This window comes from Heteronotia binoei, chromosome 14 (assembly GCF_032191835.1).
Source record: "Heteronotia binoei isolate CCM8104 ecotype False Entrance Well chromosome 14, APGP_CSIRO_Hbin_v1, whole genome shotgun sequence".
Taxonomy (NCBI): Eukaryota; Metazoa; Chordata; class Lepidosauria; order Squamata; family Gekkonidae; genus Heteronotia; species Heteronotia binoei.
The window spans coordinates 3293472-3311427 of NC_083236.1; the positions used below are offsets into that span (position 1 = coordinate 3293472).

At 46.6% G+C, this 17956-nt stretch overlaps 1 protein-coding gene across 1 annotated transcript in view; it reads right to left on the reverse strand.

Annotated features, from left to right (window-relative positions):
* Nucleotides 1-14958, reverse strand: part of CLPTM1L (CLPTM1 like) — a 32035-nt gene extending 17077 nt beyond the window's left edge. Inside the window, exons 1-10 of the mRNA XM_060253976.1 lie at nt 14728-14958; nt 12917-13017; nt 11185-11374; nt 9701-9846; nt 7555-7633; nt 6865-6982; nt 5775-5869; nt 4517-4601; nt 2424-2527; nt 1616-1681 (exon numbers count right to left, since the gene is read on the reverse strand). Coding sequence (XP_060109959.1) covers nt 1616-1681; nt 2424-2527; nt 4517-4601; nt 5775-5869; nt 6865-6982; nt 7555-7633; nt 9701-9846; nt 11185-11374; nt 12917-13017; nt 14728-14898 — 1155 coding nt within the window. The 5' untranslated portion in view covers nt 14899-14958. The remainder of the gene's footprint in view (nt 1-1615; nt 1682-2423; nt 2528-4516; nt 4602-5774; nt 5870-6864; nt 6983-7554; nt 7634-9700; nt 9847-11184; nt 11375-12916; nt 13018-14727) is intronic.
* Between the last annotated feature and the right edge of the window lie 2998 nt (nt 14959-17956).

Below are 17956 nucleotides of genomic sequence, written 5' to 3' on the forward strand. Positions count from 1 at the left end.
CACCTCTATGACTTGCTTCACACATACAGAGAGAGAGACACTCAGTAGCAAGGATAGGGGGAGGAGGAGGCACTCAGAACTTCAGCATAACAAGCCCAAGGAAGACACAGAGAGGAACAAAACACAGCTCATACCTTAAAAGAAATGTTTTTAGGTGCCAGCGGACTCAAAACTTAGGTGCCAGTGTAATGGACTGAAAACACACACAGATATGCCTGAGAAGGGAAGAGGCAGGCAGGGGTTGTGGGGGGGGGGGGGAGAGGGGAGCAGGAACCAGAGCCGGAGCCAGCTCATACCTGCAAGTAAGCATCTTCTTTAGTGTTGGTGGACTCAAAACTTAGCTTCCTCTCTTTCTCTTTCACACATATACACACACAAACACAAGCCCAGGAGGGAAAGGGGGCGGGGCACAAGAGGAGGAAGCAGAGCCGGCTCATATCTGCAAGTAAGTGTCTGCTTTAGTGCTGGTGGACTCAAAACTTAGCTCCTCTCTCTCTTTCTCTCAGACATATACACAGACACTGTGGAGGAAAGAGGTGGGGGGGGGGGAGGGGAGGAAGTAGCAGAGCCTGCTCATATCTGCAAGTAAACGTCTTCTTTAAAGCTGGTGGACTCAAAGCTTCACACAAACAGAGAGGTACGGGGCAGGGAAGAGGCAGGCGGGGCGGGAAGGGGGCAAGGAGAGGAAACAGGGCGAAAAGTTGTTCTGACGGCTGCCCAGAGAGTAAGACAAAACAGTGTCTGGGCAGTTGCTTTCTGGGCCTTGGGCCCCTCCAGTTTTCACTGCCTGGCAGAGCAGCATTAGGCTGTGCCCCAGTCCCTCCCTCGGGGGGGGAGTGGGGGGATGTTCTCTCTGCGGGCCGGATTGAGGGCCTCCACGGGGCGGTTTTGGCACCCCCGGCCTAGGGGGTTGGATTCGGCACAGGGCTTCCAATGAAGAAGAAAGACGACGACGATGACAACTGCAGGTTTATACCCTGCCCTTCTCTCTCAATCAGAGACTCAGAGTGGCTTACAATCTCCTATATCCTTCTCCCCCCACAACAGACACCCTGTGAGATGGGTGGGGCTGAGAGGGCTCTCACAGCAGCTGCCCTTTCAAGACAACTCCTGCAATAGTTATGGCTGACCCAAGGCCATTCCAGCAGCTGCAAGTGGAGGAGTGGGGAATCAAACAGCTGCAACTGGAGGAGTGGGGATAAGAATCCACACATTTAACTACTGCACCAAACAGGCACAATTACTTTTGTCCACAGAGCACAACATTCTCAGTCCCAGGAGATACTTGGGTGGGTGGGGTGGGGGGGAAAAAGTCACACTTCACTGGCAAAATAATAATAATAATAATAATAATAATAATAATAATAATAATAATAATAATAATAACAATTTTTAATTTATATCCTGCCCTCCCCACCGAAGCAGGCTCAAAAGTGGGGGAAGGTGTTAGATGTTCTATTTCCCACTGCCACTGGGTTGAATCTGGACATTTTTCATTAGTGGAAGGCACTTGCATCAGCAGAACAGAATTTACACACAATATGGCAAATTTAAGGGGTGGGGGGATGAGGCAACCCCCCCCACCCCTACATGTGCATGTAAAATACTGCCATACCTTAATTGTGGGCATCAGCCCTCCCCATTCAAACGTCATCTTCAATGCTTTCTTCACTTTCCAAAGCTGGAAAAGGAAATTACCAGAATAACACCTTGGTGTATACATTTTCTTTACTTTTCACATCATCACGATGCAGTCACGACTGGAAGATTCATGCCTTGCAGCTGAGTGGAAAGGCATAAATGTGCATGATATGAATGGCCCTGTGGGCAAAGAGGGGGGCTGCTTGGAGCAGGGAGGCCACCGCCTCAACCAAAGGCCTGGCGGAACAGCTCCATTTCACAGGCCCTGTGGGATTGCCTGGAGCTGCGCAGGGCCCTGCTCTCCAGTGGGAGCTTGTCCTGCCAGGCTCAAGGGGTTGGGGTTGCTGGAAGAAAATGTCCAGAGTCTGGGGGCGCCTGTGCCTGTGGAGCTTCTTGCCCATCCCCAAGACCAGCAAAACCAGAACAGCAAAGTGAATTTTGCTGAATAAATAAAATTAAATAACTCAGACTGTGGAAGCAAACTTTTCTCAGTGGAAAAAAACTTTTTTAAAAATGCAAAGCATACCCCAGCCTTGGCAATCCTGAAGTTGGATTGCTGGAATGGTTTTCACGTAGCTTTTGGGTGTCATCAGCAGTGACACAGCCAGCTCACTAGTTCATTGGTGTGAAAGAGAAAATTTGAATTCATGCCAGTTTTGCCCCACTACAGACAACTGGGCAACTCTGGCTTAAAACCACGCATCCTCTGGAAGCTGTCCTGAGAACCACGCAGCCTGTACTTACTTACAGCACACCACATGCAGAGATGCGCAATGACTCACCTCAATCACTGCCCCAACGCCTGCCGGAATCAGCACCAACAAGCTTGTTTGTTCATCCAAGAGGAAAAGAAATATGACCACGGTGCTGAAGCATCGCCAAAGTACTGCATGGAAGGGGGGGGGGAATACATTAATGTTTGGTGTGTGCTAAAGGACGGCCCTTCTCTTTGGAGAACTCTTCAGCGCTGCTCTCACAATCCACCCCCCACGTTTCAAAACAACGGATGTTCTCAGACGGAACTCATAGGAAAATAAGTACAGTTTCAGTATATACTGTCCAGCCTCCGAAGCTGAAGAACAGCTAATATGTAAGGGTTGCTTCACAGAAGGCAGAACTGGCCAGAATTCTGATAGCCAAATGCACACTCCCCAGCCAGCTCCCCCAAGTTAAAAGTTAGTTGCACTTGGCTCTTACACCTGGGGATAAAAAGTAAGGCAGGTCCGCCTGCAGGAAGAAGAGTCCACCCTCTGCAAGCCACAGGGAGTTCCAGATGTTCTGGGCAGGCCACCTGGCTGCAGCACTGATTCATATAGAGGCAGCCCACCCTGCATCACTGTCTCAGGAAATGATCAGGTCACCCTGTTGTGAGGTGGGGATATGGCGGAATTCTTCCCTAGCAACAGGGTAGCCACACGGGAAGGCACAATCTAGCAATCTATCAATGAATGTGAGCCTGCCAACAACCCTTTGTTACGGGCAGTGCCTTGTAAAGGTCTGTGGCATTTGCCTGCGCAGAATCAGCCACCACAACAAGACCCAAGTCACAGCTTTAGAATTTTCTCATTATACATTTCAGTGCGCATCCTCAGTAGCAAGTCATCTGTCTTTGGGAAATGAAGTGATGCGGGTGCATTTGTAAGCAGGCCTTTCTTGCCAGCACAACACAAAGCATGCTGATGACACTCTGGACTCTGCCCCGGATATATCAGCCAGGGCAACAGAGGCTGTGGCTGGTAGGTTACAACAGAGTCAGTTAAATTAAATCCACTGAAGACAGAGGTTCTGTGCCTGAGTTGCAGTGCTGTGGGATCTGGAATTGACTCCCAGTTCCTGGCAGGGCACCATTCACACCAAGGCCAAAAGTGAGGAGCTTTGGAGTGACTTTGGATGCCTTGCTTTCTATAGAGGTCCAGGCCACAAATGTTGCCAGATCAGCTTTCTACCACCTTCGGCTGGAGGGACGGTGGCTCAGTGGTAGAGCATCTGCTTGGGAAGCAGAAGGTCCCAGGTTCAATCCCCGGCATCTCCAAAAAAAGGGTCCAGGCAAATTGGTGTGAAAAACCTCAGCTTGAGACCCTGGAGAGCCGCTGCCAGTCTGAGTAGACAATACTGACGTTGATGGACCCAGGGTCTGATTCAGTATAAGGCAGCTTCATATGTTCCAGGGAGGGATGGTTGCTCAGTGATAGAGCATCTGTTTGGTAAGCGGAAGGTCCCAGGTTCAATCCCCAGCATCTCCAAAAAAAGGGTCCAGGCAAATAGGCATGAAAAACCTCAGCTTGAGACCCTGGAGAGCCGCTGCCAGTCTGAGTAAACAATACTGACTTTGATGGACCAAGGGTCTGATTCATTATAAGGCAGCTTCGTATGTTCAACTGGTTTCCTATCTCTCCTCTCACAACTTAGCAGTGGTGATCTGTGCAAAGGTCACCTCCAGGCTGGACTACTGTAATTTCCTCTATGTGGGCTGCCCTTGAATTTAGTCCAGAAACTTCAGCTGGAACCAAATGCAGTGGCATGCCTGTTGACTGGGACACCTGTGGGCACACATTCTGTCAGTGGTTGCCAGTAGGGATGGGTATGAACCGAACCACAACACATGATCCGCGCTAAAAATGACAGGTTCCTAGTTCGTTCTGAACTGGTTCACCTGATCCTGCTGCACCCAAACACAAAATGAACCTTTGGTGTCCCATTTATGGCCCCCCCTGCCCAAACCAGCCTGCTTCAATCAGCTCATGCTGTATACTGCACCAACTGTATAATGGGTTGTGTGTCAGACCACCAGCCTAATAGGCTGGCCCTTTCTGAACTGTGTATAGCATATATACCTAGGATACTGTTAGTTCAGAAAATGTAAATGGCCACATACCTGCTTTTGTAGACATGCCAATCATACTTTTCTTTTTTGTCCAAAAGCTGATGTCATTTTTGAATGCGAGGAAATCGAAGAGAAGCTGCAAACATCAAAGAGAGCAGCAGCATTACCTTAGAGCTGGCATCAGATTACACAAAGAACAGCCTTGCAGTTAAATCTGCAGAAGCTCCCCTGACCAGATCTATGTTGGAGGCACACCAGCAGCCCCAAAGAAGACAAGAGTATCCTGCCTGGCTGCCTTTAAGTGTTTCTTAGTTTCCACACTCAAACAGCGATTTTCAAACCCAATTTAACATGAAGTACATCTGATGTCAGAATGTACACCCATCAGCTGAGCTACAGTTTTGAATATGGTTCTTCCACAATCCTTCTTATGGTACATTTTTCAAAGTACCCAGAAATACTGAGTTTGTCTAATAAGACTGCAAGAACTGTCTTGCCAAACTTTGGGCTGTGTGTGCTTGGCTTGACATTCTCAAGACCGCTGTGGGTGATAATATGCTTTTGGTTAGTTTCAGCAGTTTGCTCATGACTGGGCTTTGAACAATGTCTTAGCACCCCTAGGTACCCACAGTTGAATGGAAAGTCTGAAAAAGCAATTTGTTCCATAAAACAGCTTTTTAAAAAAACAGAAGACTCGTATTTGGGATTGCTGGAATATCATAATACACCTGTTACTGGAAGGCTGTATTCACCAGCTCAGATGCTGATGGGCAGATTGTTAAGTTTACTGCAACCTAAGATACCCATTGGGGTGCAGAAAGACCTTCAAAGAGTTCAGGATGACAATGTACTGTCTGAGACACATGTTGCTGGCTGAAGAAAAGCATCTAGACATGTCTTTTCACCAGAAAGATATATACTGTGATGACTGGATTAATAGCATAACACATTTTCCCAGGTTTCCCCTCCCCGTATATTTACATGTATGTATTTTATTTATTTCATTCGATTTATATCCCGCCCTACCCCACTGAAGCGGGGTGTATTTGCTTCTTTTTTTTTTTTAAGGACAGCACAGTTGTAAAGTATTTATCATCTCAGGTGTTTTGCTGGCAGCTACTTTTGTCAGTTCAACTGTGATCTTCCTGTGTGGCACCATTTTGAGATACTAGAAAAAGATGGTGTTTGTTGAGCTGGATGTCTTTGTGAATATCCTGTGCATCTTTATCAGAAATAAGACATTGCAGGAATAGAGTCAGAGATTTCACATCCTAAACAACAAATGCTTAAATGTACATAAACCACTTACATGGAATGCTGCCACAAAGAATGTCAGAGCAAGCAGATAGAGGTTTGTGTCCACAAAAATCCCCTTCACCTCATCAGCATCTTTTTCTGAAAAGCCTGTAAGAAAGAATAAGGCAGCATGGGGATTACCAGACAGTTGAAACAGCTCACATCTGAAATACAAGCATTTCCTCTACATTTTCAGGTAGGTTAAGTATTAAAGGAATATTACAAGTATTTCATATCATCTAGTTAATTGCATCATGCAGAAATAGAATAGCAACTAAGAGCCAATGCATGTTAATCATTGGAAGGGTGCTAATATGTTAGGGAAGGGACTGCCACTCAGGCAGGAAGTCTCTAGAACTTTATAGGAAAGCTAAGTAGCAGCAACCTACAACTTTTTATTGGTAACATATTCCCAAGCCATTAATGGACCAAAGTACACAGCAGTTTTGTATGTTTATGTATGTTAAGGAAAACCAATAATCCTAGCGGAAGGAAAAGAGGAAGGCCCAACATGAGACGGGCTGAATCGACCAAGGAAGCCCCCAAGGCCCTCACTTTGCAAGACCAAAGCAAGACTGTCAACAATCAGACATTTTGGAGGTCATTAATTTCCCGGGTGTGACAAGTCAGAAGCAACCTGATGGCACTTAGCACACATATATGTTATGCATAGATGATGCACATAAGACACATGCTGAGCACAACCAACCACCTGCAGAAGAAACTGGGAACAATCCCATTGCCTTTGAACCATACCCAGCATGGGCACTTCAAAATGCTGGTGGGGAAAAACTCCCTGTGCTAAGATCTGAGGACAGATGCTAGACCAGAACCTGCCTCCCAACCATCTTTTCTATATGCAGAGAACTATTTTCCTGTGGAAGGAGATTCCCCTATTTGAACGGTATGGTTCCATCACCACATTTGATACATGTGTGAATTTGGTCACTAAACTCTAAACTTGGGGGTGGGGAAAGTACACGTTTCATCCTAAAGAGGTATAGGAATCAAACATTGAAAATTAGAAGCAATGATGTTCTTTGATCTGGCCAAAATGCCTCCCTTTGTAAATGGCTGGGATGTCATCAGGGACAGGAGCTTACCAAACTGCTGCAGAGAATACACAGCATCCTGCATATGGATCCAAAATCGGAGCTTTCCCAGGGATATTTTATCGTATGACACTGTCAGTGGCAGCTCTGTTGTTGAACGGTTTATAATCTGCATTGTTTTCAAAATAAAATAATTCACAAGATTAATGCTGCTATCTACAAAACAGTACAAGGTTACATTATTCATTTGCTTCTGCAAATGTAAAAGTAAAAGGGCTACATTATAGATGACTGATGTCAATCAGTGACGACCTTGTAAACAATCCACTCTTCATTCTTCTAGGTCAGAGAGCCCATGGGCACCATGCTGCCAACCAATGTGTTTCCTAGAGCCCACTTGCTTTCTGAATCTTGAATAAAATAGAAGGAACTTGAAAGGAACAGGAGAAAAGTGCTTCGGGTGGCTGAATGACTGGCAAAGGAGAGGGCTCATTCCTTGTGTCTCTAGGTGGGTCCTACAGGGAGCAGCCCTCTCTTTTGAAAGGGAAGCCAAACAGCACTGACTCTGCTGCCCCTCATAGCTATTTTGTGGTGGCACCCACTATTCTTTCTGAAATTCAAACCACTCCCCCCCATTTTGTTTCTAAATAAGCTCTTTCAAGGTAAGCTGCTGTAGTAGAAGCCACAAGACTGTTCCTTATGATTATGATCCAGCATTTAAGATGATGTTCTGTTACTCACCATTAAATCTTTCACTCTGTTGCTCAGCTGATCAATAAACAGTATTGGAAGATAATGGACTGTCTTGCCCAGCTGAACCCTAGGTTTCAAAATGGATTTCATTGTGAACATAATAGGCCTGAAATACTTCCATTGTTATTAAAAAAACTAAATAGCTTGATCTTTATTTGCTGAATGCTTATTTCAAGAAACATAAAACAAATCTGTAATCAACTCAAATACTTTTTCCATTGCTCTCCCCCCCCCCCCGCCCGGGGCTTTAGTGCAGGGGTGACCAAGGTGTTTTTTTTGCCTACAACTCCCATCAGCCCCAGCCGTTGGCCATGCTGACTGGGGTTGATGGGAGTTGTAGGCAAAAAACATCTGGAGAGCTACCCTTGGCCACCCCTGCTTTAGTGTTCTGATGGAGAGCGAAAAAGAAAGAACAGTCACTTCACCCTGCAAGACCTTCTCTTGACTCTCCTCCTCAGCCCTCCTATGGAACAGAGGGCTCAGCTCCCCATCCTGAACAGCAAGCTGGACAAGTTCTCAGAGGCTCCCAGGCCCAATGTGAGGTTTAGCAACTGGTGGCCCAAGCGCCCCCCCCCCCCCCCCCGCGCGATGGGCAACCCCAGGCAAAAGACAGCTGCGGGTGGGGCCGGATCCTTGTCCCTTGCTAAAGAAGCCTTCTCACAAAACCTGCCAACAAACATCCCACACAGTTAAACAGGCAGTTAGCAGCCCTGCAGACAGCAAACTCTGCACAGAGCCCAGTCCTGGGGTCCTCCTTTCACTCATCCCCAATGCTACTAACAGACAACAAAGCCTATTTAAAAACTTGCAATGCTAACTTTGTATTATACAGCTTCCAGAGTAGCTGTTAATGATGATAAATTCACTAATAATCAATAATTATCATACAGCAGTGTGTATAGAATAGCCAGGAGATCCCAAGACTGTCTAGCATCCAGAAGTTCTAGCTCTTTTAGAGTTATGCACCACAAGGGCATGAACTAAAAGGCAAAAGTCATTTCGGAAGTGGTTTGCCATTGCCTGCCTCTTTGTCACCCCCACCCACAGAGCAGTCAGGCCAACCCTGCCTATCTTCTGAGATGGGATGAGATCAGCTCACCCGGGTCAGGATGACAAATTCACTGATATATACGAATGCTGATCCACTAAGGCAAAGCGGCTTCCACTGCCCTGGAGGCCAAAGCACAGAGGTTTATCTGCTATCCTGAGCCAGTGGGATAATGTTTTCATAAATAAAGACATTTTAATTAATAAACACTTTTAACGTAATTTAGGATTTGGTATTTCATCTTTGGTTTTAGTTGGAGATGTTTTAATTGCCATTGTAAACTGCCTTACACCAGGAGGAAACGCAGGATATAAATGTTTCAATACATTATTAACAAGTAAATAAAATATGAATACGTTAGGCTTTGTGGGTCCCTGGAGCATTCTGGCTCCTTTGCTCCATCTCTCCACACCCTCTGGTAATAACCCCCCCCCCCCCAATTAAATCAAGCACTTTTATCCCAGGAAATTCAGGGAAGCACAGATGGGGTTACTCCCTGGATCCCCTACGCTCCAAGCCCAGAGGAAGATTAGACCAGCGCTATCCCCCAAGCCTTGAGGCAGTTCAGGAATCTGAAACCAGCCATCCCTGCCCCAATCACTAGTAAAGATTACATTTATATTCCATGGAATTTCGGACAGTGCATACTTCTCCCCCCAATCCTCACAAACCTATGTAGGAGGTTAGGTCTGGGTTGACCCAGAGAGCTTTGGGCTGAGGGTGGATTTCTGGACCAGAGTCTTCCCAATTATGGTCCAGCACTCTAGCCACTAAACTACTCTGTCAATAATCCATCCGCTACATCCCAACCCTAACACAAGTAATTTCAGGGCCAATGCACTCCACTGGAGCCAAAGAAATATTACACAGTGCTGATACACTTGACTGCAAAGCCCCAAGCCCATTAAAGTATGCTTTCAAGGACTAAGCTGTTTACTAAAAGCAGCACTCCGCCAATCTCCTTCCCTTTGACAGGATTTGCAACCTTGCCATTGTTAAATAGTGGCTCTTTGCCCAGGCGATATATTTGTGTGTATGCCTGTGGAGATCAGAGCAGTAATAAAAATCACAGCACTGTTAGCTTACATTTTCATGTATCGGTGCACATCAGCTGGGAGAGAAGATCCATCAAACACAAAGTCTTCCACCATGACATTTAAAGTTAACCTGGACCTCCAATGTGAGACGGGCTCATCTAGTGCATAAGTTTGCTTTTTTTCTGGTTCAATTTGCTTTTCAGGAAATTTTGAAAAAAAAAACACACACACACAAACACAAGAAAATGTAAAATCTAATACATTTCAGAAATCCCCTTTCTGGCAGTTATAGCAGACAACCTTCCAAAAGGCTTGCTTGTGGACTCTTAGCTCCTTCCTATGCAACCATTAAGGTCTCATTTCTCTGCTGCTTTTTCCTAACACCACGAGGATTAGAGTCAGCAGACTTTGCTTTGATCAGCAAAACTCATACTTCTCTTCAGGGCTTCCACACAAAACCCCAGAGGAAACATCAACATTTGGAGCAGAGTAACTGATGAACTGATTTCTTAGCACATTTTTAAAAGAGAGATAGAAACAGAAATACAAGGCACTTCAAAGCTCCATTATTACTGCTTCTAATAGCAAACTTGATGGTTTGAGTCTACCGGGATGACAAGACAAACAGGGCTTCCGCAATACTGGGGCCTTCCCAGACACAGAATAATATTTGTTTATATATTAGAAAGGGGCAATATCTTGCAAAACAAAACAAGAACCCCACGTCCGCACCATCTTCCAGAAAGTATGGACCACTGAAGGCAGTTGAAAATAATAAGGTCAGCAAAAGGGATGAGGGAGAAGGCTGATCCGCTCATGAGTCCCCAACATGGTAAAGAACTGTCATGAGTTCTGCTTTCATATGCTGAAAGGAGCTCGTGCCCTCGGCCAAGCACATCTGCTTAATAACACAGAGTTCAAGGCAAGGGGAAGAGCAGTCAACATGTGCTTAATTAAAGTGAGCAAACTCCTCATGCAATCACTGAACCAGACCTGTTCTTAGAAACAAGGCATCTAAGGTATATGAGGTTCACCAAAAGTATATGAGGGGACATGTTCCCGCCATTGTCAATTTTCGCAATATGTCAAGTCCCCAGACTTCCTGTTAACAACGCACTCTGTGGTTAATCAAGAGTTTTTCTTGATAGACTGAAACTGCAAGGCAAGAGGCTCCTTGCGAAAACTGACAATGGCGGGAACGTGTCCCCTCATATACCTTCAGTGAACCGTTACATTTCAGAGCCAAAGGTGCCCAGCTGCTCATCCCTCCCCCCATAGTCCCATCCCCATGGCCCTTTTGCAGGTGCAGACATAATCCTGGGAACCAGGCACTGAGCTTGGCTCCTTGAGAGACTAGGCAGAACGATACTTGAGCGTGGTACTGCAAAGAGACAGTGATAGCAGGCAGACCAGGAGTGCATGCAAAAGCAAGGGCTAGGGTTACTACAGTGCATAAAGTGAGATAACAAACAATGGCAAGAGACCCTCTTGACAGAATGCTGCACATTTATCAACAAAAAGAACAAAACATACCTGGGTGACAGATTCTCCGGTGAGAAGATTAATTTCTTCTGGTTTTGGGACCATGTAGGTAGTCAGCGGACTTACGATATGCACCTGTTTGCCATCATGCCAGGGCAGGATTCCAGCATGGTGCAGAAAGATGTATGCATATAACGTCCCATTATTCCGTGTTTTCTTTGGTACAGACACATTCACAGTTCTAAGAAACAGAAACATATTTTGGAATCATACACTTGTCCCAGTTTCACATCAACCAGGATTACTGTCATAGTACCAAGACCAAGTTCAGAAGAAAGATGGATAATGCGTAAATCATTGCTTTGTATGCCCTCTTTGGATCTCAGAATACAGGCCGGGGTCCCAACAGTTTTGAGCTCACAGGCACCTTTGGAATTCCGACACAGCATGGTGGGCACAGGCTGGCTGCCACAGCTCATCTTCAGTCAGGGCTCTTTTTGAGTAGGAACGCACAAGAACCCAGTTCCGGCTGGTTTGGCCTAATATGCAAATGAGTTCCTGCTGGGCTTTTCTACAAAAAAAGCCCTGTGTGAAACAATGGTGACACCAACGTGTATGGCCTACTGTGCAAATGAGTTCCTGCTGGTTTTTTTCTATAAAAAGAGCCCAGCCTTCAGTTCCACAATGAAGATCCTTGTGTTGTGGGGGCAGCTGCTGCCAAAGAAACATTTTTAAAAATCTGCACAGCCACTCAGAAGCTGAGCAGGGCAAAAGTCCCACACACTTTCTTAAAAGACTTGGCAGGGGCCAGAAAAGGTGTCAGCACCAAGGTGCTCAGGGACACTACGCTGAGGTCGCCAAGACAGTCTAGCTTCAATTCTTTGACTTTGTTTTACTGAAACATTTTAGACTTAATAATGCTAGAAACACACCAGACTGGAAGTAAGCAGTCAAACTTCTTCAGTGCTATTTAAGATTAAGTTAGAACTTCACTTACACAATATGTATAAATTATATTCAGATGGCACCAAAACAGACAGGCTTTGTATCGCAACTGCCTTGAACCAAGAGGAAAGCAGGAGATGAGTGTTTTAACATAACTAAATGAATGAATAAAACCAAACACATTCATCCAGAAGTAAGTCTCCATAAATGTGTATAGTACTTTGGTGAAAGTTGTACTAACTGCAGCTTGAAAGAGCTCTTCTTGAAACACAGAGGAGCATGATCCAGTCAAAGATCAACTATTTCAATGCGAGAGATTTAAGACCGTGTTTAAGTGAGCGTTCAGTGCAATGGGAGAGCTACATATTGCATACACGTCCCTCCTGCAGGCAACCAGTGACCCAGGAAGACAACTGATTAAAAACTAAATAGCAAAGCTTTTAAAAAGCTATCAAAAGTGCAAACAGAAACTTTACAACAGTCATTAGAGACCCACAAACCAGAAAAAACTTCAGAAGACATCAAGAGACTCCCGAAAGGCTCGGCTTCCTAACTTCTCCTGCAAGGCTGTTCCACAGACTTGGGCAGCAGCAATGGAAGGCACCATTGCAGGGCATGGGATAGGACTAATGTGCTAAACAAATGAGCACCAATGAGAAATGGCAATAAGATTTGGGGCATGGCTTTGATGCAGGATGTGGGAACAAGCACAGAGATGAAAACTAGATCTCTGCCTGCCGAGCATGACTGGCAGTGTGCTGTACATACTAGGTTGCACAAAAGCAATGCCATGCACTAATGATGTTCTGCCTATAGTTTATACAGAAATCCATAATACCTTTCAAACTTGGATTCAACGTCAAAATTCTCCACATTCAAAACCAGATCGATATTATTCTCAGTACCTATGTTGGATCGTGTGGTCGTGTAAACGCTTAGCTGAAACAGAAGAGAAGCACACTGTGAGTGCCTGCAGAAGACAGACCTGTTTCTTTCTGGCTTGAACTCTGCTGGCCTCTGAAAATGAACAGGCTGCATCTTGGTCATCACTATCACAAATTACTTCATTTGGAAATTTAAAATATTTATAACTTGTCTTTCATTGAGGCCCAAGGTGGCTTCCAAAATGTAAACATGCACAGTAAGAAAATATACTTAATGACAAATTAAAATATTTCCTTTGTGATAACTGCAGCAGATGGATTTTACTTAACACAGAATCAGTTATTTGGTTACCTGAATGGCATTGTTGCAGCTTTGGTGTGTTTTCATTGTACAATACTTGAGAGACATTTAAAATTGTGTGTGTGCATGCATGACATCACTACCCCCCCCCCCCCCGGCCTGTCTGGGAAGCAGCCAAACCAAAAGCACAGACATGGAACACAACTGTGCTGTATGTCTCTCCCAGGCAGCCCACATTTCAAATTCCCCCAGAGGATCAGGGGGCGTGACCTGGCAGAAGGCATCATGCTGCTGAGAAAGAACAAAAAACATTCTCCTGCCTCACCATGTTTTAGTTATTTCACTTCATTTACACTTTTTTCCCCAGTGGGGCCGCAAGGCGGCTTGCGACATTTCCCATTTTATCCTCACCACAACCCTGTGAAGTAGAGGACTTCTGTGCTTACTAAGCAGAGCCCTGTTGAAGGTGGCCTACAATTAAAATAACAACTCAACAATCCGAGGCTGAGAAAGTGTCGTCTTGGTTCGCTTTCCCAAGTCACCTCATTATTTTGGCCCTTGGAATCACTCTGTTGACTCCCCCCACCCCCGCTTTCTCATTGCAGGAGGCTCTCCATGTTGTGGCAGATGAAGCCAGTGCCGCTTGGGCGAGACTAGATGGGTTTCTGCTCCCTCTCAAACCTATTGCTCCAACCCCCTTTTCCAGCTCGTGTCCTTGGCGCATGGGGCACTGCTGACTGGAACAACATGCTGCCACACTGGGGAAGCCATTAGGCGCAAGCCACAGCCAACTGGTTATATCATTCCTTCCTTCCTTCTTCTCTCCCAGCTCTTTTAGTGTTCCTTTGCTCCAGCTGCATCACAAGCCAGGGTAAGTGAAAGGGGGCTCTCTGGAGCAAGCAGCTGCCCCCCCCCCAACACAAGGCCCAAATTTTGATCACACTCTCACAGAAAAAGCTTGGATGCGGGAGCACCTTTCAGAAAGAAAATCCAGAGTCCAAAAGTGGCACAAAGGTCATTTTATCCATCCTCAAATCCCACCAAGTAAAGATTTGTGTACAGCAGAAGGGAGCGACCACTGCCACGTTCATCCAGCACTGTCCAGCATGCAAAGCTCTTCGGACTCCTCGAGACTGCTGGTTGTGCGGCCAGAGCCTGACAAGGGAGTGAGTGGGGAGGAGCCACCCCATGGCCTCCTTCTGGGGAAGGCTGAGGTGGCCCAACCAGCCCTAACTGCTGTGGGTGGGCAATAAAAGAGAGCGGGGGGGGGGGGGCTAGTGGTTACTGAGGTGCAAATCTGCCCCCCCCCGGCCATTCTCAGGCCTGCCGCGAGGGGGAGGAGAAGGAGGCGCCAGTGAGGGCAGGAGCCTGCGGGTGGCAGACGTCAGGCCTGCCGGGAGGCGCTGCAGCCACAACAGGGCCCCGCCGGCTGCCAACCCCCGGGCCGCGGCGGGGCCTGCTCACCTGCAGCTTGGGCCGCCGCGCCAGGTACGGGCGGATGCAGCCGTCGCTCCCCTCGGCGTCCAGGCAGGGCCGGGTGTGGACGATGCCGTACATGACCCAGCAGGTGTGCGCCACGTAGACGGCGAAGAGCCCCACCGCCAGCCCCGTCAGCGAGCTGCGCCTCGGCAGCATCGCCCTCCCGTAGCCGCATCGGCCGCCCGACCCCGCGCCGCGCCTGCGCGGAAAGGACGGCCGCTCGGCCTGCCGGGAAACCGAGTCCGCCCCCCGCCCTCGCCGTGGGAGGGAGGAGCCAGCCTCGAACCGCCCGCCGATTGGCCGCTTGGGCAAAGCCGAGTGCTGGAACGGCGCAGCTCACTTCTCTCCAGGAAGAGCCGCGGGGCTCCTGCTCAGGCAAAGGAGGGGCGCAGAGCCCAGCAGCGTCAGAAGCCTTTTGTTGACGTCCGGGGGCCCAATCAGGCCATCTGCTTCCGTCTCCCTCTCTCTTGCTTTGCAAGGCTTGCTCAAGGAGCTGCAGAACGAAGCCTCTATTTTCTCCATTGGCTGAGGCTCCCCCCCCCCTCAGTCCCTGCTTCCTTTGCCCAGTTCCCTGGATCACATGGGAGAAATACAAAGAAAGCGCCTTTGAGACCAATCAGTGTTAACATTTTAAGCATGTTTTAACTTTTAAAAATATATATTTGTGTTTGTCTGTGTTCTTTATAAAATTTATATTTCTGCTACCTAATCTTAAAAAGGTCCACACATGGCCTAGCCCAGCCTGATAATGGCCCAGCCCAACAAGGTCTCTCTTATCCGGCTCTCATAACGTGAGTTCGACACCCCTGCTCTAGGCCCTAGGACTGGGAACTAGTTGAGTTCATTGTCCTGGGCTATAGGCAGACAGCAAAGACATTATGCAAGCAATACATGCATATTGAGGTTGCCAACTTGCACTTGGGAAATTCCTGGAGATGTGGTGGCAATACCTAGGCTAGGGAGGGCCGAGCTTGGGAAGCGGAAGTAGCTTTAGAGTCCACCATTTCCTCCCAGGACACCCAATGGCTGTCGTCTGAAGTTCAGTTGCAGATCCAGAGAACCTGGGCCTCACTTCTGGGACAAGGACTTTAGTTGTTGTAATGTATCTAGATAATCCCCCCACAGTGAAATGGGAACATAGAACCTTCAGGTGTGTGTATATATATATATATATATATATCCTCATAACTCCAAACTACCAGAAATCTGTACTTATGGTGGGTTCCTACCCACCACCCCAATGAAGACTGTCCACCTCTCTTGAGTGTAAGATGTAGGAATTATTTCTTACTGATTATTCCTTTTAACTCTTATAGCAATAGTTTACATGTAATCACTCAAAATAGTAAATACATTTCCAGGTTTAGCTCAGCAGTGAGTTAGGGAGATAACCAACTTTGATGCTAGTATAACGCTGACTTAATTCAGTGTTGGTGGTACAAAAAAAGGGGCATGAAGCCTAGCCAGCTTTAACTGTAAAAATGTTTCTATAGATTCTGCAAAAAGGAGTTGTTGGCTTTAGTCAGTCTCTATAATCAGCCATAACAACATCCCTGGGGAGGTTTTCCAATGCTTTAGCTTCTAAACTGCAGTAATTTTTGGAGCACCAACATGGTATCAGCTTGTAATCCCTTGTCTTCCAGGCGTTCCCCAGCCCTGTCATGTGCTCTTAAACCTAGTTTCATATGATTGCTCTGGAAAACATGCAGACCAAGTGCATTAGAAGCCATTTAGATGGCAGTGTGCATTTTAGAAAGCCCTGCCCACATCTTGCACCATTTTTCACAGCCAATATTTGCATCCTGACATCAAGAGGGTTTAAAAAAACCCTCTCTACCAGGAGAGGCCAAACTGTGGCTTGGGAGCCACATGGCTCTTTCACATATTGTGTGGCTATCAAAGCCCCCCCCCCCTCGTTGGCCAGTTTGGAGAAGGCATTTAAAGTTGCTTTTTTCCACCTCCACCTCCCTTCTATCTGCCTTCCTTCCCTCCGACTCTCAAATATCTAATATTCATGTCATGTGACTCAAACATCTGACATTTATTCTATGTGGCTCTTACTTTAAGCAAGTTTGGCCACCCCTGCTCTCCAGTGAACCTGGCCTCTGATGCAGATTGACAGACGCAGAGAATAAGACCCCGTTTAGATAGTGGTATTCTATTGCAGACCAGGGGGATGCCCCAGGTTTGCAGAAAAACACAAACCCCCAAATCCCTCACAAAGACAGGAACATTGCCAGCGCGTGTGCAAGCGAAATAATGGCATATCCCCTTCAGGATGGGTATGGGGTGAGTGCAGGAGCAGAAGCCACTGCCACTTAAGCTGGGCAAGAGCTGGAGCTGCCACTGCATGTGCCATGCAGGAGGAGGTGGCAGGGCAGCTAGAACTGCCTCGTGACGTGAGTCAGGCAGCCATTGCCAGCAACTTTACGGGTAGGCAGACGGGCTGGTCAGCCAGTGGGTGGCCAAGTGAGTGAAGCACAAAAAGGAATGCAGGTCCTGCAGATCCCCCTCCCCCCTACTTTTGGTGTACATATATGAATCCCACTCACCCATCTGAGAATGAACACAGTGAGTTTGGAATACAAGATTATGCTCAGTATCAGATACACAGTAGGTTTATTGTCATGACCTGCTAGTTCTTCTGAATTCCCAGTTCTCATTTTTAAAGTTAGTCTAGCGCTTTTCATATGGAACTATTTAAGGGGGGAATAGATCTCAGCAAAAGACATGTTATTGCACTAAATGCAGCAGCAATTACAGATTTTTAAAAGCCAAAGAAAACCCTTCTGGTGGCACAGCAGGAGAACACGGCTGGCATCTGGCAGAGCAAAGCGCACATGAAGCAACTGTGTGGACACTGGTGAGAACAGGGAACTGAAGAATCTTTGGGTCTGAGAAACAGTCTCAGCCAAACTGTAACAATAATTTAGGCAGGGCTCCCATTTAAGCACATTGAGGACTAGGCTAACAGTGGAATACTGAACTTATTCTATGTAGCACTAACCTATCTGCTACTAAGATGATGAATGCAGAATTAAGCATTGAAACAGTAGAACTGGTTTTGAGTCCAGTGGCACCTTTAAGACCAACAAAGTTTATTCAAGGTATGAACTTTTGTGTGCACGCACATTTCTTCAGATACATAGAAATGGAAGCTAAAATGTTTCATATATATAGGCAGATGCCTCTACATGGGGAATAGCAAATCAGT